Consider the following 25,199-nt stretch of genomic DNA (forward strand, 5'->3'; position numbering starts at 1 on the left):
ATTCAAACCAGGGATATCTTTTCAGAATTAAAGGTGTGGCTCAGAGAACTCCTGAAAATCACATCCTCCCAGATCAGACTACAAATATGACTACAGATAAGATTGAAACTTAAACTTCTTATTCAGTCAGAGAACAGTGAGCTATCACAACCGTGGTCGGGCAGGCAAAGCCACATTTCTTTGCCAGTAATGAGCACACTGAATGCAAAACATTCAGATACAACAAACTTTCTACATGTTCTATTCTGTGCAGCAAAAAGTCTTAAATAGGTTAACTCCTGGTTACTACTGGTGACCATATCGATTTAACATTCTGCAGCAGTCTGGAAATTGAATATGAGCATGTGAACAAAACAGGCTTCTTGTTTGCTCACAACACTGTGCAAACAGGAGATGGCGAATAAGGTCAAGAAGATGCCATGTCTATGAAAACATTTTAAATGTTCGGCAGAGGAAACGGGATGTTATCTTTTAATTCTCTATAGATCTCCACAATAAAATGCAGCCCAGGGCAGATGCAAGACAGATGGATCAATGTACCATCCTGTGCATTGCATTCCTCACGTGCCATTCTAGACTTGTGTGGAATGTTAAGAAATAAAATGGTTGCCTGTGTTTTTTACATACATTCTGGCTAACTGTGGCGAAGGTAGTATGATTTTCTGATCAATGTCGTCTGTTTGTGTTTGGCCATTGATTGTGTTAGAACGGCCCAGGTGAATGAATGTTTGATAATATCATTCATTTTTAAGAGAATGAGTGATAAAGTTCTTCCCTGAATTACGTGAATGGAGTGGATTTAACACATGCATTTCCTTTGTCAAACGTTCAAGGCCCCAAAGGCATGAGCGAGACATAAAAGCATTAGTACACATAAAAAGGTCCAATAAGGAAAAACACTGATGGGGAAGATAGAAGTAATAAAACAGCTGACAGAAAATATAAATAAAACAGTATCTGCGCTGTTTGGTCTTGTCATAGTAAGCGCACGAACGAAATCGGAATGCTAAATCTGTTTGCGGGTCGTACAGCAGGGGAAAAACATGCGTTATGCTGTGTTAATTGGTTTTGTAAAGCGCGTGATTACCAAAAATTGCTGACTGGCCATATTTATATAATATAACAGGCTCTCTTGGGGCTGCAGCTTTCACGCATGTGCGCAGAGAGGGGTGTGGAGGAGGCAGGGTACGGCTGGCATAAAGGCACGGCTGGCATACACGACTCGCAAACCACACGCACTTAATTGACTTCAATGAGGTTTTATCTCCTGTCAACCAGTTCGAACTTTGGCTGCATAATGTCTTTTAAATCATCTCGCGCAGCTCTTACTCTGCGGAAGTGGGAGACGACGATAACCAATTAAAATCCGTTTCACACTCCTGGGCTATGCAGACTATGTTAGATGGTGTGGCTTTAGAACAGCGACTTTTAATGACGTCGTGCTGAGAGATATTGTTTTATCTGCTTACAGCCCTGTGGCTAATAAAACTGCAACCTTCGCTCCTAAGACACTGTGTGGATGTCTTGTTGGCTAGGAAGGGAACACCGGGTAATTTATCTAAATTTTATCTGCCAGCAGCAAGTCGTAGAGAGCGAGAGAGAGCTCCTTCTGCAGCCACTTTAGAAACTTGAAACGTTTGAAAATAAATGAATTTTCTCTAATTTTCTTTCTTCTTGTTTGCCTTCTTTTCCATAAAATTCAATAAAGATCATTTGAAATAAAAAAAAAGAAAATAAATGAATTGCTTTAAATAATTACCCTGTCAAGCAGTTATTGAATTTGTGAATCCTTTTCTTTTGAGTTTAAAAAAGAAAAACGCAGTGTTCCAAAAATGAACAACTCATTTACATGTTGCTGTTGACCTTTACAGCTGCAACATCAAAATGATTATTCACTCTAAAACGTCTGGGCTGTGTTCCAGCCCTGAGGTGAAAGTACTTTGCAGGCTGCGTGACATTCAACCTGCTGCTTTTCAGTCTCTGACATAGTAAAAAGTTGCCGAGGCTTTTATTTTGATACCACCTCAATGGCGTGATGCCTGTGCTCTGCCCAGCACTCGTGAGCGCGTGCATGACTGGCATACTAAACCTGGTCCGATTCTACTGTACTTTGTGTTTTTTGCTCTACATTTTAAGGTCCTGTTAGGGTGTAAGGGAACCTTTGTTCTCTAATTCTCAATGTATTGAGGGGAGAGGCACAGTATTTATAAATGTGAAAGTTATAAACGTGCTGGGTGGTGTACGCATATCTTATTTAAACGGCCTCACGTCGCCATAGTGCTGTTTGAGTTTAGTCTGTGTGTTCCAGCAGGGCTGCTCCTGTGTGTGGGGGGTAGGGGTCTGGTAATGACAACCTTTGTCCTCCATCCTAGGAAACGCTCTTCGCTACGGTTTCTATTTGTGTGTTTCTCACCTACTGTCGTCATTGGGTTCTCGGTAGTTTGGCAGATTTCACACAGTGTCTAATCCTTTTATTCTCTGCCCGAAGCCCATTGTCTGCCGGTTTGTGTTTGTTTGTCAGTGGATGATTCTGAAGGAGGGTGGGTGAGTGGTGGATCAAGAGTGATTGATGTTAAATGGTAGAGTTGTAGACATCTATAGGAATATGGATGAAAGTGCAATGGTCGGTCGGCCACCGCGAGAGATGGTAGCCTACACTGTCGTCTTCTGATTACCTGTTATTCTGGTGCCCCTTGTTAGAAATTGGGTTTCTGCTTGGCAGAGGTATGCACCCTGTCCAGGCAGGAGCCACAATCCTAGTCAGGGTAAGTCCGATACACACCATACATTAACCTGTGCTCATCCTCTGGTACCTTGGCACAGAGCAGGCAGGCTTAACTTTAGAGGCAATGTGTAAAGTATTTCTGCAACACTTCAAACAGTGACACAGTGAAAACGCCACAAAAAGACTCCACACCATTTTGGAAATATAGATCATGATATTATAAATAAAACTACCAAAACAAAAATCCAATAATTAGAAGTCGAGATATGAATTTTTTAAGATTAAATGTAAAAATAGCCTTCAGAATCAATAAGCGCCTGTGGGGGTAATCTGGCCATGCTGGACTGCGGCATAGTCAAGAGTTCAGGCTGACCGCGATGGAGCCTGGCCCGATACAGGAGCCACACAAGTCCTGCTGAGCAAAGTAACTTGATCTTGGTTGCAACAGCAAGATGCAGGGTGCAGCCGAGCGATGCGTCAATGTCGATCCCGCAGTCGAGGTGATGCATTGATTTTCTCCATGCAGTTGAGGGGATGTGTTGATCTTCCCACACTGCAGTGGCAGTGATGCGTTGGCTCCGACCCCTTAGTTCTTTAAGGCAATGTGCTGGTTCTGAGTTTGATTCGCCAATTCTGCTCCTGTAACAGTGACAATGCATCAGTTCTGCTGCACGCAGAAAGTAGATGCTTCGGTTGAACTGGAGAAAGCACCTGGGTCTAATTCAGTGGACCAGACACAGGAGCAGGGGTGAGTCTTTGATATCTCTGAGCCTCAGAAACAGGAGTCAAGCCAACCAGCCCTTGGAGATCACTCTAGGTTCAAGCAGAGTCCAGTTCTTCCTCAGCAGGGTAGAGGGTAGCAGGGCAGCACAGCAGAAAAGCAGTTCTTCAAAAGCAGCAGTCCAGCAGAGTGATAGTCCGTGTAGCATCACAGCAGTCCATCTTCCTGACAGTTTCCTTACAGGTCCAGAAGTGTCTGATTTGGTGGGGTCAGAAACCCAGTACTTATACCCAGTTATGCCTTTGAAATGTGGGTGGCTCCAAAGAAGGGTTTTGAAGTGCACAGAGGTTCTTTTTTTCGAGCCCTGGCTCCAGACTCACTACATGAGTATAGGAGGAGGAAGGCAAAATGTTTGAGGTGACTTGTCTCTAGCATATCTAACTTTATAGAACAGTTTAGTTATAAAAGAGATGTCTTAATCCTGGACATTAGAAAGCTGAACACAAAGGTTTCTCTCTTGGTGGATTTTCACCTAAATCTGAGGAATAGAATGATGTGCTGAGCTGTGATGTGGCATGATGTGCGGAGGTCAGGTGCAGGTTGAGCCATTTCGTGGATGTAATGTGTAAAGCAGAATGATAGCTGACATTATAGTTACATTTGTGTTATGTTGCAAAGTTGAGTAACATTGATTCATGTCAAAGGGAATCATGGGTATGTTTTGTGGTGTGTGACATGACATTTTGTGGCATATGTGGTGTTATTTTGCTGCGTCCTGCAAAATGCATGATTGTAGCGGGGGCCTTCTGACGCTGACAAAAATCTCACTTTGTTATCTGGTAGATCAAACTGAGGCACGTTGGTGAGGTGAGACTGCCTGGACCCAAACACACACTTGCAGCTGCTGCAACATTGTGAATTGTGCTGCTGGGTGGGTGTGGGGGTTATATATGGTTTTTGACAGTCTGCTGCATGCTGCTTTAAGGCCTGCCTGCAACAATGCACAAACGTATGTTGGCAAATCTTGCTCAATGCTGCCGGGAAGGTGGTCTGGAGCTGCCCCTTGTTGTTCAGATCCATCTTCCATCATGAATGCAGAAATACTGCAGGAATTAGAGATACAAGGGCGAAGTGTTCTTCACCTGAAAGAGAGATACTAAAAAGCATGCTTGATCTCTCAGCTGGGCACTTTTAGTTGGACATTTGTATGATCTTGCGGGTCTTATTACAAGATAACTCGAGTTATGCTCCTTCGTGCTCTAAGAAAAGCTTGACAAGCTTAATTTTGACTGCATATTTGGAATTGAAATGGCTTGTGGACTGTTTCAGGATCTGGAACAATTTGTAACTGGATTGCTGTAAGCAGGACATGACCTTCACTCTGCATATTTCCACCTTCCAACTCAGCTTCTCAAATTGAAAAAATTCCAATGTTTCTACTGGCCTTTCCTCTTCAAAGAGCCTGAATGCAATGGGGGTGGTTCTCCACTGACAGCTGGAGTGATTCAGTGCTGGTGCCAGTGTTCACGGTTGAATCCACGATGTTAAGTGAAATGGTGCTGGTTGTAGAAGATCATTTTTTTTCTCATTATACTTAAAAACTCTTTTGTTGTTAGGAAACAAAGTAGATAAAAGCGATTGCAAAATGATTGTTCCTTGACGTCCACACCGATTGGCCCTCTCCAGTAATATTTTCGACATTCCAACATGTCTCACCAACATCATGTTACCGCTGGGTCAGCCAGGATTGGTGGTAATCTGAAGGTTTGGGTCATCTCATCTTTTTGCCCTTATTCTCCTGCATGATACCCAGGGTATTCTCCCCCATAATTTTGTAAGTATCATAAATAATTCCAGGCTTCTCTCCGTCTCCTCGACTTATCTGGGACACCCCACCCCCTTATATATCACCCTCTTGGTTTCCAGCACTGAGACTTCTCTTTGCACAAGAAGATTCTCTTACTATAACCCACTTTGCCGCTATCAGCCACAGTGAGCACAGAGTCGGCTTATGTCTGGTTAGCATTAGCATTGCATTTTTCAGATCCCAAGTACCATATATTGCCCTGTCTGGTGAACGCTAACCAGCTAGACTTTGTTCTAGATACTCTACTCATCTGAATTTTTCTCTTGAACATTTTGCTACAACCCAACCTTGATTAAAAATCAGTGTCCAACTTTGTGAACACAGACAAGATTTGTCTCTGCACACAGGACATTCTGTGACTAGTGATGCAGTGGCTTTATTCGGGTCTGAATATATGGAACATGGTTCAAGTAGTGTATAGCAAACTTATAACTAAGATTTTGGCTAATAGTATTCTGTCACTCGGGTTTCCAGCTCGCGAATAGTGCGAGGCAGAGTTTGCCATCTCTCCTTCATGTTATTCATGCATGGCAAAAAGAAACTTGCTGCCCTGCTACTACAGAAGCTTGAGGACAGATCTACAGAAGAGGGGCCATAGAGTATAACTATCACCCTTGCATATGAAATATCGTTAAATATTTAAACATTGTAGATTTTGGCTTATTTTCTGGCCTTAAGACCATACTACCATCTGGTCAATACTAACATTTTTATTTAGATGGTTCCCTGAGAAGTTACCTATATGAGGATATAAATGAGGGCACCAAATAATTGAGCAAGAATGATTTTGAAACCAATTCGGACACAATTGTAAGTAAAATAATAGTTCTGCACTTGCTGGCGTCCCAGACCTTGATTATTAAAATGTGTCCTTCCTAAACAGCCTTGTGTTGTTTTTCCTATCAGAAGATTACTACAAGCAATTGTAAAAAAAGCATGAAAGCTACAGTCTGTGTAAACAAGGGATCATTTAAAGCAATATGCGTGAATTGCTCCAGCACTTTATGCCATTTACGCTCACTCCATGTTGACATGGAGGAAGTCAGGCCAGTGACATTGATGTTGAGCAATGTCATGGATCCAAAGGACTGCAACACCCAATATGCTGTGGCCCCATGGACGTCGATTCAAAAAAGTTGCAGGGGTAGCACTGCAGACCCTGGACCTTTATGACATCACAGGAGGTGACATTATATGACCTTTTGGCCTATTTCCGGAGGACGTCACAGTAATTGAAATGGCCAAAGCTCCATATTAAATGCATGATTACTGTAATAACTCAATACAACACAGACCTATTTCTTAAATACCACCTGTATTAGGGTGCTGACATGATACGCAAAGTGATCACTAAAATTATGTCTTCATCTGAAGAGGATAAACTGCCACAAAACACGCAACAGCACTAGGAACAAAAAAATGTTATACCACTAACTGTCATGATTTAGTGGGTCCCCTACTGCATACTGCAATGAGAAATGTGTTCATAAATCAAAGTGAGAAAAAAAATAGTTTAAAATAAAAATAAATTAGTTCTGTCCACATGTATTAATTGATGTTGACCATATATTGAATATGAACCATATTATTGGTGTAATTTATTCCTTACTGTTAATAAATTTGCAAGGCATTATCCCGTCTGTGAAGCACACAGCTGAAGGTTTTATTCAGACACTTAATTTTTCATGCATTCACAATAATGAAACATGGCAATAACATTTTTAAAAAAATGTTTGTTTTTTAATTCAATTGTTTTAAGCAGAAGAGTGCACAGTGCACTGCTGAATGTATTAATTGTACAAAACCAGGGCCCATATTACAAATTGGGTGCACTTTCCCTGTTGGCGGCACAGTGCACATTTAAACAGGTGCGCCAGGCACAAACAGGGAATGTGCGCCCTATTAGGATGAATGCGCTGCCCTTAGGGCAGCCACAAACTCGTTCTTCTCTCTTCATGCGGCAACCTGCACTTTAGAGAGGGATTAGAGCTCCCCTTGCAGGCGGGTGTGGTAAGTGACTGCACATGCCTGCCGGTGGATGTCTGGGGATCCATAGGACCCCCTTTCACCTCTAAAGACGGCTGCACTTAGGGAGTGCACTGACAGTGTGCCACCTTTTTTTGGCGCACTGTCAATGCGCCTCCTAAAGGAATGTTAGCGCCTGCATCTGTAATACGGCAAGGGCGCAGAGGCAAAGTGATTCCCTAATTTGCATGGGGATGCTTCTTCCTATCTCCTAACCATCTTTAATGTTTACCTCAGGCCATTTGCTTTATTGAGTCATGATCAGAGCATCACATTTATGAATAAATGCAGACAATATGTAGCTTATCATCACAATAGATCAATAAATGTCTGTCCTTTCCACCAGTTCCATTTCTGAATGGGTAAAATCCCTGCCTGGCTATCTCCGAATGCCCTTAAGTTAATGGGGACAAAACTGAAGTACTCTTATGCTCCAGGAATTCAATCTCCTGTTCGCTTCCTGACCATTAATGGCCCTCACCTTCTTCCTTGTCTTCGGCTGCCAGAGTCCTTGGTGTTCATTTTGACCATGATCGGTCTCTTACCTCTCATGTTAACAAGTTGGCATCATCTTGTTTCTCTCTCCAGTATCTTGCGAAAAAAACTTCTGCTCCAGCTCTTCATTTCCGACCTCTTGTGGGTCAAGTGACCATCGTTAGTCGATTGCACTATGGGTGCAATCGACTAGTCGTAACATCCCTGACACCTTGAGCAAAATGTCTCTACATAATTCAAACTGCTGCAGCTCGCCTTGCTCTTTTGCTATCTCGCCGCTCCTTGGAGACGTCTGCCTTTGATAAACTACATTGTCTGCCTTTTCCTAAAAGGATTCTGTTCAAATACCTATGACTTGTGCATAGAGCTTCCATAGTACCAGCCCTGTCTTTGTGCAGTCCAAGCTTTGGCACTACTATCCTGCCCACCATCTTTGCTAATTAGAAGCTAACCTTGTGGTGCAGCCGAAGTTTAAACTTGTTTGGCTGGGTTGCAGAGCCTTTTCTGTACAGGTGCCAGGGTATGGAACTATCTACCCCAATATTGACGCTCATTACGCAATTTGCCACGTGCTCCACTTTAGGAAGATACTTAAAGCTTGTTTGTGCAAATTTTAGTTCTGCTTTCTCTTCTTGAGAATCTGTGGCTGTTTATTCTTACAATAGCACCAGGGCATCTTTTTGGGTAATCGTTGTGCTTTATAAATGGCAAAATTAATCAATCGATCAATCCCTTTCGCTCTCACTTCCTCCATCTCATACTCCTTTATTCTCACTCACTTACTCTCACTTTTTTTGGTGTCACTTACTTGCACTCACTAAATCTCACTCACTGGCTCACTCATTCTCACTGACACTTAGGGTGACATTTAATAAAAAATAGCGACATTTACTAAAAAATTGCGCCATGCAGCTCAGCAAAGAAAGTTGCAATGCAATGTTGCGCTAGGGATAGAGAACATTGAAGAGCCATATCTTCCAAGATGTGGCACTGCTGCTCTCGTCCCAGTGATGGTGCAAAAACAGGCTGCCTAGCACCAATCACACATTCTTTTGTACCATGGTGTAAATCCTGTGCACGTGATACCTACCATAGGTTTGTACTTTAAGGTTAAGATTTCAAAACAAAATATTATGCCTATACAAACTTTAAAACCGTTCACACATTTGATGTACACTGTATAGTGCGGCACACACGCAATGTGTAAAAAGCTAGAAGGAATAAAAAAAGATTCTCAACTTAGGGCCTCAAGAACTTTTTTTTATTGGTGCAACGGCCTGTTTAACATTTTGAGTAGAAAGGGAGTGGCGTGAAAGCCATTGAGTTGTAGTTGAGAGTGCCAATATAACAACTGTGGCTTGCCCCCGTGATGCAAAGCAGCACAAAGCCTTATTTGCACTACTTTAAGGGTACTTTTCAGTATAAATAAAAGTTTTGCAATGGAAAGTAAACAGTTTATCAAGACTTTGTGCTAGTTTGCATGACGTTGCACCTCTGCAAAGTTTTGACAAATCGTCTCTATAATTTCTCTCATTCTCACAACCTGTCACTCATTCTCATTCACTTTCACTTCACACATGCTCACACATACACAAACTCTTTCTCATACAAACACACTCTCATTCTCATACACACAACATACATTTAAAAGCATTTTATTTCACTTACCGGATATGTCAGAGAAGGTTTCATTCCAGTTCTTGCTGCATCATTGTTAAGTTTCACCTGCACAGCGCTTGCACTGTGCTTGTGAAATCTATTGTGTTTAATATAAATCTTAAATGGGACTTACATCCCGCCACTACTTTTCATTGGCTGGTGTGCTTGCCACTTACCCTCTGTTTCTGATGGCTGTAGCATACTATTCCCTGTTTTTCCTCTTATCAGTGTAGGATGGCTCAAGTTGTTTTTCAGCTGCTTTTGAGGAACTCTTTGTTTTAGTTTGTGCCTTCATAGCACTTGCTTTGTTTATCCTCTGTATCTGCGTGGCTGCACGCATTTCAAGTGTGCTTGTTCATTTGTGCGAACTCTCGGAGCGCTTTACATTTGCACCAATTGCATTTCAGTGGGATGCACACCCAGACACGGATTTTTAGTCTCCCATCGAGACTCGAACCTGGTTCCTCCAGCTTCAAGATCAGCCGCTCCAGTCCTTACACCACTTTATCTCCCCTCTCCGTGGATATTGAGCTTACCACATAAGATGGCTGACACTCGTTTGGAATGCACAAATAACAAGCATTTGCAATGCAATAGGTCTCGCATTTACGCGAGTTTGAGTTATTGACATTGCAAATAACAATGCCTATTGGCATTGTCATTTACAATGCCAATAGCTTTAACTCGTGTAACTGCGAGACCTATTGCATTGCAAATGCTTGTTTTTTATTCCATATGGCCATGTCTAAACTGGGGTGGTGTAGTGGGCAAAAGAACGATGGATTTAACCCAGATCTCTTGACTGGGGGAGAATGTCTGCATTGTCAACATTCCGTCCATCATTTGTTTGTTGTAATGTTTTTTATTCCAAGCATGTTCAGATTATAAATATTCTGATTAATATTCAAGGGAAAGGAAGGGTTCAAGCAACGCCATTATCTATCCTCTCGCATTCGGGCACGTGTAAATAAAGCTCTGTGTGTTATTTGCGACCGTTGTTTTTATGTTTTATTCTACTTTATGTATGTACACCTAGTTGGACCTAATACATGCAGGTGATCACGGCACCACATTACCTAAACGAAGTCTTCATATCTGCAATACATCCAAACATGTTACTGGCTAGGGAGCCCCTTTCTCTTCTTTTACCCCCTGCCAGCTCAACTCTCTGATGTTTCTAAAGAATCTATCAAGGTCCCCGGTCCCATCCGAATACAACATTAGGTTGAACCAAAACAAAACATTTTTAAAATAGGAAAACACATGCAAAGAAACAATTGTTTTTGCAAACTACAACAGCAAGCATTTGTTAACGACATCCCCTGTCCAAGCAGACATCTGTCAAATGATCAGAGGTCGATGTGACTGCAGAAACTACAGATAAAAAATACTCGTGTTTTAAATTAAGCCCAGGGAGAGATCACCGGGAGACAAAATGCGAATTTTAAAAGCAGAATAAAGGCAATTTAGATACACTTACCCGGCAGCCTGCAGTCAGTCCACAGGTGCAAGGATTTCAAAACACCTCTGTGGCAGGTCTCTAAGGCGCGCCCCAACAGACATGTCTGTTTCTGCGAGCTTGCCTGCCTGTTTGTGCGCACACACGTGTGTGTGCCTGCTTGTTGTTGTTTTTTTGCCACACAGGGCAGCGTAGATGGGAATAGCGCTGGTAATTTGCCGTTAGGGGCAAAACGTGGAGAGAGAAACAATCAGAAAATTGGGTGAAGGGGGGAGAAATTTGGGCAACTGCTCGGCTAATTGACTCTGAAAGGAGAAATTAAAAAAACGACAGATATGCAGTTTGCAGGACTGTGGCTTCTGATTCAAATGGATGCATTATTAGGGATGTGGGCACGAGGACAGCCCGGGCACTGAGTCCCCGCCCCAGCGCCCCCCATGCTCCGGGTGGCACCAGCGGAGTAATTTATACCAGTTCTGGGTTTTTGGGCGGGGTGGAGGCAGTGCCAGGTCCGAAGGGGCTGGGCATTGTTGGGTGGAGAACAAGATAGGGAGAGAGGGCTCGTTAGTTCCAGCCTGAAATTAAAACAAGCGATAACATTTCTGATAAAGAAGCGAGATCAGCCTGCAAGATCCAGCCGGTCTGAGGAGCAAAGGGGGGGAGGTGGAAGCAGTCGCGGCCGAATAACAACAAGAGCGCACTGAAGCGGAAACATCAAAGCGGCCGAGAAAGTGAAAGACAACGAGTGCTTTCAGGCTGCCAAATGGTGCGCGCGCCCGGCACACATGCACAGTAGTTGGCGGCCTGAAAGCAGGTACGAGCGCCACAGAACACACTCGCCAAATGAGCAAAACGTAAAAAATAAGGTGGAGACGACGGAACATTTCACTTTGTAGAATATTGTGACATTTATTTAAACTTTGAACAAACTTTTTGAATCATTGCTTTTGCATGTGTTTAAATGATTTTACAAAATAAAGTGTTTTCATAATTTCATAAGTACGACCTGATATTTTTGACACTTGGTAGTGTGTTTAAGAGCTTAATGTCAGTCAGTAAATAACTGCAATAATGGCGCTTGCACAGTAAATGAGAGAGGCTAGTAAAGAAACGTTCTTACTATAGCTCAGATCTCGAATGTACAACCCGCTGCATGACTTTGGAGGATACACCTAGGGAAGACTTGATGTAGACTTTTTTATACATAATGCACAAGAATTTATAAAAACAAGGAGATCTTAGACTGGGAACGTTGCAGTGCGCTATGGGCAGAAGATCGTAGTCTGTCTTTTTCAGTCCAAACAGCTGCATTATAGGCATATTGGAACTAACCAAAAGGGTCTCTGCTAATTTGTTGTAAAGGTCTTGCGTATTACTGTTACAACTGTGATGAAAATACATTATCCTCTCCGTAATGTATCGCTAAAATCATGGATGTTAATGGGGAGGCGTCCAGGCCAGACGCTGGTTCACCTGCATGCATTTACGTTTTTTAACAATAGTGCTTTGTCCTTTAAACCCCTCTGAAGTGCAGACTTTTGAACATGCTTTTAAGCTGAATGCCTTGCCTGCCGAGGCATGTTTTGCTCACAGGGACGTGTTTTTTAGTGAAATATACGAGTTGTTAGAAATAAATGTACCTTTGTAGTAGAGGTGTGTAACGTAACGGTGTACTCCTTCTTTAAAAGCTTTATATAGAAGTGTAAAATGGTGTTGTATTGTAATAACAAATAAATCTTCTATAAGGAGATATCGAGCGTTTTTATGACCTGGGTCATTGGAGACGGGGGAATATGTTATGGAACACAATGCCACGTGCTGCGTGCAGTTCCGGGGAGGAGATGTATTTTAGACATATGCACTATGCTCCATCCAGGTTTAGAAAATCTTTTTCCAGATCACAGCCAGTATGCTAAACAATGGTTTGTTGTGCCTGCCCTCTGCAGACGTCACTACCCGCAGCTAAACCGCCTCCATGTTTACTCCTTAAATGGACTTCAATTAAGAAGGACCATTGCTCATGACAACCAAGCGTCTCTCATGGAGGTGGTAATTCGCCCAGGAGACCCCACGTAGTCTCCTCTGAAGCCGAGAAATTTTCGCATTTTACAGCTCCTTCAATCTTGGGGCAGGAGTGCGCATCTGATTGCTGGGAGCCAAAAACAAGCGCGCACTGAAGCTGACGGAGTGGGAGGGGGAGTGGGGTCGGGCACGCAGGCTGCCAAATGGTGCGATGAATCACGGCTAAAGTGAAAGCAAACAAGTGGTTGCAGGACTCCAAATGGTGCGCGCGCCCGGACGGGTCACATGCACTGTAGTTGGAGGCCTGCAAAGCCACTGTTTGCACTTCCAAAACGCGCTTACTATAAGTCTCGCCAGGGCAGCGCTAAAGCGCTGGTCAGGCGAGACCTAAAAATGACAAGCGCGCACTGAAGTTTACAAGGAGGGAGTGGGGGCGGGCACAGTGCAAATGGTGTGCACTTTGATGTCCTCCGTGGCCGCGCGGCTCACTGAGGACATCAAAGGAAGTGATCAGGCAGTGCTTTTCAGGCTGCCAAATGGTGCGCGTGCCCGGAGCACATGCACTGTAGTTGGCGGCCTGAAAAAGACTGTTTGCACTTCCAAAACTCGCTTACTATAAGTCTCGCCAGAGCAGCGCTAAAGCGCTGTCTCAGGCGAGACCTAAAAAGCACTTCAGTTATGTGTTTCAAAGCAGCTCCGGCCATCTTGCATGTTGCTCTATGACCGCGTTTCTATAGACGCACTCTTTCCACAACTATGGCCCCTCCCACCGCCCTACTCCCTCAAATTGTTCAAACAGAGGTGGCTCAAGACTGAGCTTCAAACCCCATTTGTTTATTATTACTGACATATGGCACCATAACAATGTGTTATGATTACATATACCCTTGAGTGCTCACTTTCTTATCCTCATGTTCATGATTTGCGGTTGTGGAAAAATAATAGCCGAATTATTGTTTTTGGAATGTTGCCGTACGAACTACTTAGTCCTATTTAAAAATATTTCCGAAGACCCGCCTCAAAATTGCCCTGGAGATGGTCGCTCGAGTGATACATGTATGTTGCTGGCTCTCGTTCTCTTCCCTAGCTGGATTTATCTCACAGTCCGTCCCTCGCTCAAACCTGCTGTATTGACACATCTTGGGAGAGGTCGTGGGTCCATGACCCAGCAGAGAGTGAATCGGGGGCTGCCTTGGGTTTGCATGCACTCGGTTACAAGCATTTACAGCAAGAGAAACGAGCTACGATTAATTTACAAGAAGCCGGAGTCATATCACGCGTGACATCGGATGACAAGGAGTGTTGTCTTTGGGAGAACAAGATGGCACCATGTCCGAACTTGGAAACCGTTACACACTTCCAAAAAGAAAACAACACCTCTGCCTTAGAACACCTTTGAGGAAGAAGGCGTCGAAAACATCACCAGAGTAACAAACAAATAGCTCCAGAAAGGCAAATTCATGCACATTGTAGCACATGCACTCCGGAAACCACAGCATCTCATGCATTACAAAGGGCAAATTGCTTCTAGAGAAGATGTGGCGTAATGGCCAGAGCTGCCAACTATGGAACTTGGAAACAAAGTTTGTGTCTCGGCGTCTGCTCGTCATACTGTGATTCGGGCCAAAACTTAAAATCTTAATGCATGAAATCAGAAAGCATTAGCAAAGCCAATAGGTTTCGATTATGCAAACTCTATTGGCTTTGTCAATGTTTTTTAAATGTTGCACAGGAGATGAGCTGCTGTGCAACCCAGCTTAAAGGTAAAAAACACATCAGAGAACTCTCTCTTCCTTGGAAGCACTGGACTAAACCTTTTTCAGTCTTATATGATAGCTACAGGAGGAGAAACCTATATGCATGGGTGCAAACAACACATCCTTCTTCACAACCTTGGAATAGAAGGAAGGGAAATTTATGAAAACTTACTAGATATAATTGAAGGTGTAAGAAAAGTCCTATTGCACCATTGGCTGTATACAAACTCCTCACGTTTTACAACCTACAGAAGCAATTTGGGCAAAAGATAAATTTTTTATTAGAGAGGCAGCCATTTTTCAGAAGAATGCAAAGAAAGAATGAGAAAGTGACTGGATACATTGCGTCTTTTAGGGGGCCTTTCCAGCACATGAGCTTGGTCTTCTAACGGGGTCTTGAATATGTGATCAGTGTATTAGATGTGCCAACTATCCTAGGATCCAGAAAGGACTATTAGCAAAGCACCCAAACTTGAAGGAAGCAATATCGATAGCAGAGAGTATTGAACATACAGCCGATTGTATGAAAGAAATGAAAAGTACGGTTGAATTACAGACTGACATCAACGTTGTTACGAAGAACGAATCTACTATGAAGAACAAAGGTTCTATGCCTAGGAGAGAGAAAGTCCACATCTGCCAGTAACAAACTGAAATGCTCTCGATGTGGTAGTAGTGGACATACACCTAATAATGTTAAATGCCAAAAAGAGGAGGGGAGTCACATGCTGTAACTGTGGGGGGAAAAGGGCAATATGCAAGGGTCTACAAGGACATTCCTTTCAAGAGTGTCAATACAGTTGATTGGATAGAAGAAGAGGACAAAAAAGTTAGTCTTTCAACTCTTTCAATATAATAATCACCATAAACCACCAAAATGTGAAATTGTTTTGGATGATGTACTCATAACGGTATGTGCTGCTTCTTGTTCCCCTTTTACACTTATAGAACACAACGTATTTGAACAAATGTATTTGCAAGACAAATATGTTTGAGTCTCCAGACATAAAACCAGGGGAATATAAAGGTGACCATGTACTCCTAGAAGGCATTGTAAAAATGTGTATCAATTTCAGAGGTATAGCTACCGTAGGCAAGCCTATGTTACAAAAAAGTGTTACAACTTACTAGGATGGAGACACCAAAAGAATTAGGTTTCAAAATTGAATGTAAGAGGAAGGAATCATTTCTACTAGTTGATCCCTCACTATCTGATGAAGAGGCATGCCATGAGTTCCCGGATGTCTTTGCAGAATGGCCAGGACTCCTAGGAAATTAAAAACACTGTATCGAGATTAAAAATAATGCCAAACTTGTAATTCATAAAATATGGCCTATTCCCCATTTCTTGCAGATGCCCCTAAAGAAAGAAATTGATAAATTACTAGAATAGAGCCCATGGGAAATTCGTAATGGCTAGCATCAATGGTCCTCGCCATCTAAGTAGGGGAAAAAACATAGGATTATGTGTCAACCTAACTTGATTTAAATGCCAACATTTGGGATGACAAGCATCCTCTTCTCTATATTTATGAGATTCTCCCTTTGAGCAGAGATGCATCCCTGTGCAGCATACTTGACTTTTCGTCAGCCTATTATCAGATAGAGTAACACCTATCATTGCACCATCTAACATCACTTATTACACCCTTAGTAACATACCGATATGTTAGAATGCTATTTTGCTTGGCCTCCATAGCCGCAGCCTTTTAACCTATTATGCAGCGCCTATTAAAGGGGCTTAATGATTTCCTCTGCTTTCAGGATGACATACGTATATTTGGGAAGAATGAGGAAGACCATAACTGTATATTGAGAGAAGTTTTGGGAAGAACAAGACAAGCCGAGTTCACTATAAAGAAAGAGAAATGTTGCATAGGTGTAGGATACATAGAATATCTAGGGCACACCATCTCACGCGATGGCATCAAACTAAAATTAAATATAGTAGCAGCCATCATGAAAGCTCCTGTCCGCTTGAACAAAGATGAACTCAAGTCCTTTTCAGGTCTCTCGGAATTCTTTTCCAAATTTGTAAAATATTTTGCCAGCCACATTGAACCCTGTTGAAAAAGAACACATATTTTTCATGGGAGACCTAGTGTCGGAATGCTTTTGAACAGATAAAATCATCCATCAGCAATGCTCCATCCTTAAGCAAATTTGGTCCCCAAAAACCTGCGTGTCTCACTGCTGTTGACAACAGCGTTGGTCTGGGCGACACTCTCACCCAGTTCCTTGAAAGGATCAGAATTTCACTACTCTCTATTGGAGCAGGAGACCTTAGGATGTTTTTGGGTTTTGAGGCACTTTTAATTTTTCTGTGGGGCATACCTTTTGTGATTCGCACAGCCCATACACCCTTAATTGTTGCTCTTACATCCAAAGAATCTGAGTGTACCACACCAAGAATGTTGTGTTGGCTGTTAGGGTTGAAAGGGTAAATTTTAAGAAGCAGTATGTACTAGGCAACAAGAATGTAGTTGCTGATTGTTTATCTCGCATGCCAGTTGACAATTTCACCTGTGTTGAAGAGGAGCATTTAGATGAGTTTGTCCTAGCAATGAATGTTTCAGGGGTCAAAAAAGAGGGGGAGGAGTGACAAAGATATGGAACTTTTAAGAAATTCAATTTGATTGGGGTAGCCCAATTCCTGCCACGATCTACCAGAATCTGTGCCTAAATATTAGGAAATGAGGCATAAATGTAGCCAGTGATTGTTTGCTGGAGTACAAAAATGATTCTACCGTCTGTCATGAGAGAAAGAATATTACAATTGGAGCATGTGGGACATCTGGGTCGCAGTTTTAATGAAGAGCAAAGTTTGTTCTGAATATTGATGGGCAAGCATGGATAGGTCAATTCACAGTAAAAAAAAGAGGTTGTATAGCTTACACTGAAAGTGACAAATCATAGAAAGGCCCCCTTTTCACCCATTGAAATTCTGGACAGGCCCTGAGTCCAGTTGGTGTTGTACATTGAAGGTCTTGTTTAACAGAGAACCCTCAATGAAAATAATGTTTTAGTATTGGTTGACTACCACACACTTTGGGTGGTAGCAAAATGTGTGCACAGTGTAACTACAGATGTTTGATAAAGTTCTTGCGAGGCATCTTCTTTAAAGAGGGTACCATGGAAATACTAATAACGGACAATGGGGTACAGTTTACTTCAGGACTCATACAAAGCTACTTAGACCAATATCTGTCCATCACAGCTTTGTACTGCCCACAATCAAATTGGCTAGCGAGAAGACTCAACTGATTGGTCATAGAGTGTTTGTAAAGGGCTGAGGTTATGAAAACACCTGCCAAAGAAGCTCTGCAAGAAACTATTTAGGCTTACCACACAACCCCCAACAGTGTCACAAAAGTAACCCCTTCTGTGTCTCTAAAAGGGTAAACATTCCAAAACGAACATCACAACATCCTGGATTAGAAAGAAAGACCAAGTTAAGGTATACAAAAAGGGGGTCCTAAATAGATGACATTCAAATCAGAAAAAGTATAAAGAACGATATGATTGCATGAACTATGTAAAGAAACCTTCATTAGCAGTAGGTGATTAGGTGAAAAATGGAAGCAAGTGTTCATATCTTTAAAGAATTTTTCAGTTAGGCTGCAATGCGGTGAAATTAGGCAATGAGTAAACATTGGGTGAGGACAGGTTATCCAAACTCAATCCTGTATCACAAAGTCCATTGAAAATCTAGGGGGACACGAATGGCTCCATAAGTGACCTCGCTCATAGATTTAAAGATTACATCCTTATATTTTCTCACATATATCGCCTTCCACTCTTCCCCAGTCGCTCTTGGAGGAAATCTATTTTTTGGGTTGATTAATATTCTCTTTATATAGTTGATAATTAAGTGTTGGTTTATGTATACATATTATGTGGTTTTTATAAAGAGGGAAGATGTGTTGAATCCATGTTCCCCATTTGAACCTTGTTCTACCTTTACATTTTTGTTGGTACACTTCTCCCCTTCCCCTCCCCCGTAATGTACTTACCTTTGACTGTTGCACATAGCTGTTAACTGTCACTTAGGAATGTTCATGATATAGTTGATGGACGCTTGCTCTGACTGCAATGGTGATGTCCATTAAAAGAGTTTTATTCCACTCGTAGGCTCTGCAGCCTCGATTTTAACATGCAACAGAGCTGTTAACGTAGAGATGGCTGCCGACTTGTCATGGTATTTAAGAAAACAGAAAATGGTCATTGTGGTGTCCTCCTTGATTCAATGCAGCTAAATGTAAACATATCCTATTGAGTAAAGGAAACCATGAGAAGGAACATGATGTAGAGTTAGGACGGGACTTTTGTTGGTATTAACCTAAAGTAGGGTATATTGTGATCTATAAAGATAGGTTTTCCTAACAGAAAAAAAGATGGGTAATCCTTTTGAATAAATAGCTGGCACAGCTGCATGTAGTGTGCTCCGTTTTGAAGGCCACAACATCAACAAAAAGCTAAAGATACAATGGACTCGGTGCAGAAGCGAGTTTCTAACGGGGGTCTCGGCAGAGAGGTTTCGAAGAGGGGTGCAGAGACTTGCATCTCCAAATACTAGAAGAAGAAAGGGCCTTGTAGGAGGAATGAAAGTAACAGAAGTAACTACGTAAGAACTTCATAGTATTTGGTAAATCTGTAACAGTAGAGATAGCGATGTAGACTCTAGAGTGTTGGAGTGGATAAGAAATTTGTAGATTCGATGTGCCTGGCAGATATTAACTCCCAACAATATTTATCTATTAAAGTAACCAAAGCACTTTTATTCGTGCAGGATTATTTGAGATGTTGATCTATTTGATGTGCAAAGAAGCCTCATCTCCTTATTTACAGGTAGTTATTGTAAGTTTACACTAACATATTGTAGTCCGTTTTAGTGTAATAAGTATGGAGTTGAATTATCCCAAGGAAAGACAAAGTATTTCATGTGTGGAAGTCAAAACATGGCATTGCTATCAGTATCTGCCTTCTGAGCAATCTTACTTAAATGCACACCTCTGTTAAACAGGATTCTTTCCAACGACTTTTGGATCCCACTCCATCTTTTGTAATTGAATTGTTTGCACAATCCGTGTATGTTTTTCTGCATCCTGTCCAAGCTTTTTATACAAGCACACAAGTTCTGGGTTTATTATACGTATTGACCACAGTTCTAGGCAGGCATTATCACACTCTGGGGTCCTCCTTATGAGTGGCGGTCTCATCGTATTTGAAAGAATCTAGATTTCCCTTGTAGGATGCATTTGCATGGGCTTTGACGAATGGATTTGGCGGAAGCTCTATGTTCTGTATAGGGAGACTTAATGGTTCGGCTTTAGTTTTGGTGCGAAATGTTTACTACTAGTTCTTTTTTTGATAATCGTGCCTTAATTTACGGAATTAGTTATTTATTTGGTTGGTATTGTGATAAAAATGTCTTCTAGCCACTTCACGACACTTTCCACCCGGGGAGCCAGGAAGGAATAACAGAGCTTTGGGAAGGATAGTAGTAAAGGTGGGGGAGAGCAGAAACGGGTGATGAATGCAGGGTAAATTAGCTGTTTATTTTTGACTAATCACAATAATAAATACCTCTATCCTTATCACCCCTCTGTCTGATCTTCCTCACCTGTACTACCGCCCTTCCCAAAACAATTTTTGCTTATTTATTTATTTTGGATGGTGTGTATAGCACCAACAAGTTCCTTTTCGATACTTCAGGGTAGTCTGAGACAATGTAAGATTCGGAATCAAGAGCAATCGCAGAATTCAGTGAATAAAGATAGGGTGAGATGGCACATCAAATCTACTCGAGTGGTTAAAGCAAACACGCTCAGCACTCGAAAATGCAAATTATATAGATGTGTAAGATGTACAGTGTGTGAAGCAATTATTTAAAGATTTAAATAGTTATTAGAAAGCTCTGAAATGCAGCGAGAATCCGCGTATTACACCTTTATAAGTCTTTCCTTTTCCCTAGTTCTCGCAGGAAGTGCAAAGTCTGCCTGTCTCTGGCTTTACCATATGTTTTCTGACAATTACTGCCCTACACCTACATGTGTTACTGTGCATCATGCTCCAGTCAGTTTGGAACGGGGAGCTCTTGTTCCCTGCAACAAGAGTTGCATCTGTATGGGAATGCTGCACAATCTTAATTTATTAAATACAAAATACAATAATTATGTATGAGGATGATGATTTGACCTATGTCTTCTGCAATCTGTATGGATCCACTGTTGCTTTCAGTTGTGCACCAGCTCCTGCCAGCCAAACCTTCTTTGTGCAGCTACCCCGAGACCCTTACAAAATGTCACCCTACAAATTTCAGTGTGAACTCAGTGACTGGTGGCAGGAACCCTGAATGGATTAATGCGTAACCCACTCTGGGTCCCTCTCCATCTCATCCAACGCTGTTGCAGGTTCAAACCAATCCCCTTCCAATAAACCTTTGCTGTTCTTTGGTCTTACAAGTGGAGTAATCCTATTGCAGACCATAACAGTGTACAGTGGCCTAGACCCGAGGCTACCTTCAGAAACCTGGTGCCAACAAGCAATCTACGCTCCACACCTGATTAACCAACAAACATTCAAGCAGCCTAGACAGTGGGGCAGGTCCGCGAGCACCCGAATAAACCCTATTTCTAATCGAATTATGGACAAGGTGGGAACTGGTTTCCCAGTGGTTTCTGCTCCTGTGTCCCTGCTTCAAGCGCTGTCACTTTTTTTCAGAATTCTTCAGCGGTCATCAGGTAACAGATAGGTGACTCCCAGTGCTGTATAATCCATTAAATAAATAATCCGCTATCAGAGATCGCTCTAATAGATGTACAGTTCGTGTTTCATTGTGCTGTAAAATAAGATGTAATGTTCTAGAAATATAATTCATCATTTTTTGGAAAGTTGACACACATAACACAAAACACTAAGTTTTCTCATGTTTCCTTTTTATAATGTCTTGACTTCTTTCTGTTCAGGTGAATGTTTTGGCTGTGAGTATATGCACCCGGGAGGCCTATCAGTCCATGAAGGAAAGAGACGTCGATGATGGACAGATTATTAACATCAACAGGTAAGTGAGAGTTTTGGCTCCCACTAATGTTTCAAAAACGTATTGCTTTAATTAAGAACGATTTGACTTCTTTTGTTGCATCGGAACAAGGGGTAAAAACCTCGGAGATTTACCACAACAGTTGTACAGAATGCGTAAAAAAGTAATTCACTGGTGTGAGTGATTTCTCCGTTTGGGGGTAGTAGCCCCTTCGACCACTGTCTGTTAGGCTGGAAGTTGCATTCTATACCACCCGCTCTGTCTCTTCAGACTTCTGCTGAGTTTCTGTGCCTCATGCTGGAGAGTACTTCAGTGTAACATGGCGCACTGATCCTGTTTAATGCAAATTTGTACTTCAGTCAGATTGGAATGACTAGCTTTTACCCCCTGCAAGGGGAGCTGAAGTAATCCTTCTTTTTATAGTCTCTAGTTGGGGGGGTCCTCAATTTTTCAGTACTCTCCGGTTTACTGGGACGAATGGTGCATGAGGATAGTCAACAAGTACTAAGGATTGGGGTACGCTGATATACCGCCAGGACTGCCAATAGAAAGGAGCAGTGTAGGCATTCGCGTCTGTTAGCCCCTTGGCCATATGTTTTTCACCTGCACCACAACTTGCATTTCAAAAAGTATTATTCGCAAATCCATGCCAATAAGTGCCCATTCTACAAGCACAGCTTCTGCATAGGGTAATGAATGCGGTGCGACTCTGGATTGTACTATTACTCAAAGATCTTAGGGCCACTTATTAGAAATCAATGCATGTAATCAAAACAAATGACTAGTTCTTGATTTGTGTCTCATTTGAAAGGTTAACAGCCAGTATTTCGATCCTCCATTAATGAATGAATTGCAGGTCCTCCCTACAAGACAGTGCTGGCATATTTTAGTAATTGAGGAGACTTTAGAAAAGCATATTGTATGTTGATACTTACCCATTTGGAAACAATATATCACGTTTTAACCTTATTTGGTGATGTAGTTAGGAACTTTAATTCAGTTTCTCTTTCATCATTTATTTTTACAGCGGGACTTGACACTAGCTGTCTCAAGCCGCAGCCTACGGTTCGGCTGTGCTTGTCGCAGGGAGTAGTTGCCCCTAGACATGTGTTGCTTGGCTGCCTCTTCCCCTTACTGGGCATGTTGTATGTGGTTCAGGCCCTGCTGGTGGTGTTTTTGGTATTGTAGAAAGTGTGTATAATGTTGTACACTACATGGACTACCATGTGGGGGTGGGTTCTACCAATGCATTGTTTACTGTGGGTACTTCTGGCACTGCAGCTGTACCTGCATTTTCAGACTCTGCACCCTGTAGGCTCCCTCGTGGTTACCTCAAGTATGCCCTTCTTGCCTCTTTGTGTATGTGTGTCGTGTGATTGTAGCAGGCAAGAGACATTGTGTGTGTGTGTCTTATGGCAATGCAGCTGCTCATGTATTTATTAAGTCTTTGTATAGTACAGAGACACTTCTTAGAGTACTCATTCATTCATTCTGTATATATTCTTTGTGTGAGGGAATTGAGTCTAGCCTTCCTGTCAGGGGCAAAATGCAGGGAGGGCCCACTCATCAGGGGGCCCCATTGAGGTTAAGGCCTGTGTATAGGCGTCGGGTATGGGAGCCTCAGTGGCCAGTCTCCAGGCTCTACTACTGGTAGTGGTATCCTGGGCGTGAGGGTACTCGGCTGATGCTGAATCTGCCCCACCTTGCAAGCGTGCTTCTACATGTGCTAGGCCTGCTCAGTGTCTGTACAGAAGCATGTACATCTGTCAGGGTTTTACCTATTATGTGCGTGAATCAAGGATGGGCGTACACTACACATCTGTTGCGTGAGTAAGAGAAGCTTGCACCAATACTGTCCATGCATCACCTCTATTGTCTTTTAAGATTATTCAGCCACTACTTGTGCTCTGGTAGCTCTTTGTGTGTGAAGACACTTGCACAGTTGCTGCTGGTTGTTACTCATGAAACTTGCACCCCGGCTGCCACTAATGCTTTACCACTCTGTTAGTCCATGTTACTCACCTGCTGTTCTACACGAAAAGCGTGCACTGCTGCTGCCTGTGACACCTGGTCTCTTGTCTTGTTGGACTAATGCACCAACTGTTGTGGGTCCACTCAGCCTATCATCAGTCCGAGAATGTTAGGATGAGTACCATTGTGTTGGATAACAATAAACATTTGTTATTACTTGCCAAGGCACCCCATGTCTGAATGTGCACTTTGCAGGTACACTTTATGTACCTGTCGAACGCGATTGTGTCTGTGTGTAAGGGAAGCTTGCAATACTGCTCTCATGTCTAATGTAGTCCTTGTTGTTTGAGTAAGGGGGCAGGGATCAACACTGCTTATGACCATGCAAATCACTTGTGAAATACAGTTGAGTTAAAAACTCCCTTCTTAGCAGCTATTAGAAAAAACTGGTCATTGCAGAATATTGTCATCGCCGAAGCAGCAAGTTCCTGCATTTCACTTCCACACTCTGGTCAGATTTCAAGATGCAGGGCAATCGCTTGTGTACGTTTTGGAAGCTGACCCAAGTTTGGTGACTTGAATGCATGGTCAGTACAGTGGCCAAAGGTGAAACCGCGTGGCTCTGTGTTCAGACGCAAGTATCCTTAAGGATTAAACAATTGTGCAGGATTCCGATAATGTTGCCTACATCAGCTTGAAACTTGACAAATACTGCTGATTGCGAACAAGTTTTTTTTTTTTTTTGTTGAAAAACCTTTATTGACATTTCAATCATTAACAAGTATGGGCCTACAACCCCCCGGGGCCGGCCGCTAAGCAATCAGAGCAATAAGAGCCAATGTAAACACAGGCGGCACCTCGGAGAGCAGAATCTTCATTCCAATATAGTCCGGCCAGTGAGCCGCGCAGGTAGGACATCAGGAGAAAAACGGTTTTTCATTTTATAATGAAACAAGACAGTAGGATCAGGTGCCAAACAATTTCCCAACAACGATAAGGGGCAAGAATAATAGACGTAAGCAATAAGCAGCAATCTATTGGATCAATGGCGCAGACACGGGAAATTCCGGATGGGGAAGAATATCAAAAACAGTTGCGCCTGCAGGCCCCGGTACCTAACGCCCAGAGAACACCCCGGAAACTGTGGCACACATGAAGAGGCGACGATTCACACCAAAGGAGGTGTACCGCGCTGATCCCAGAAAAGAAAAAACAAGAAGAAGCGGAGAAGAAAAAGGAGGCCATGGAAAAAGAGATAAAGACTAAAGAGTCCCCTCCCCCAACCCCCCACCCTGCACCTCTGCAAATGAGTATGGCCCCCCCCCCAGCAGTGTGCCTGTCGCCCTGGAACTAGACCCGAAATATAGAAGAAACAGGGAAAAAGGAGTAAGAAAGAACCCCACCAGACGGGGGGGGTGGAGAAAGTATAATAAACTGGAGGAGGGCCTTCAAAACA

At 42.5% G+C, this 25,199-nt stretch overlaps 1 protein-coding gene across 3 annotated transcripts in view; it reads left to right on the top strand.

The window, feature by feature from the left end:
* Positions 1 to 25,199, top strand: part of DHRS11 (dehydrogenase/reductase 11) — a 429,632-nt gene that overhangs the window by 211,306 nt on the left and 193,127 nt on the right. For all 3 annotated transcript variants that reach the window (XM_085649463.1, XM_085649465.1, XM_085649464.1), the window contains exon 3: positions 21,699 to 21,793. In XM_085649463.1, coding sequence (XP_085505589.1) covers positions 21,699 to 21,793 — 95 coding nt within the window. The remainder of the gene's footprint in view (positions 1 to 21,698; positions 21,794 to 25,199) is intronic.

Source organism: Triturus cristatus, chromosome 3_2 (assembly GCF_964204655.1).
Source record: "Triturus cristatus chromosome 3_2, aTriCri1.1, whole genome shotgun sequence".
Taxonomy (NCBI): domain Eukaryota; kingdom Metazoa; phylum Chordata; class Amphibia; order Caudata; family Salamandridae; genus Triturus; species Triturus cristatus.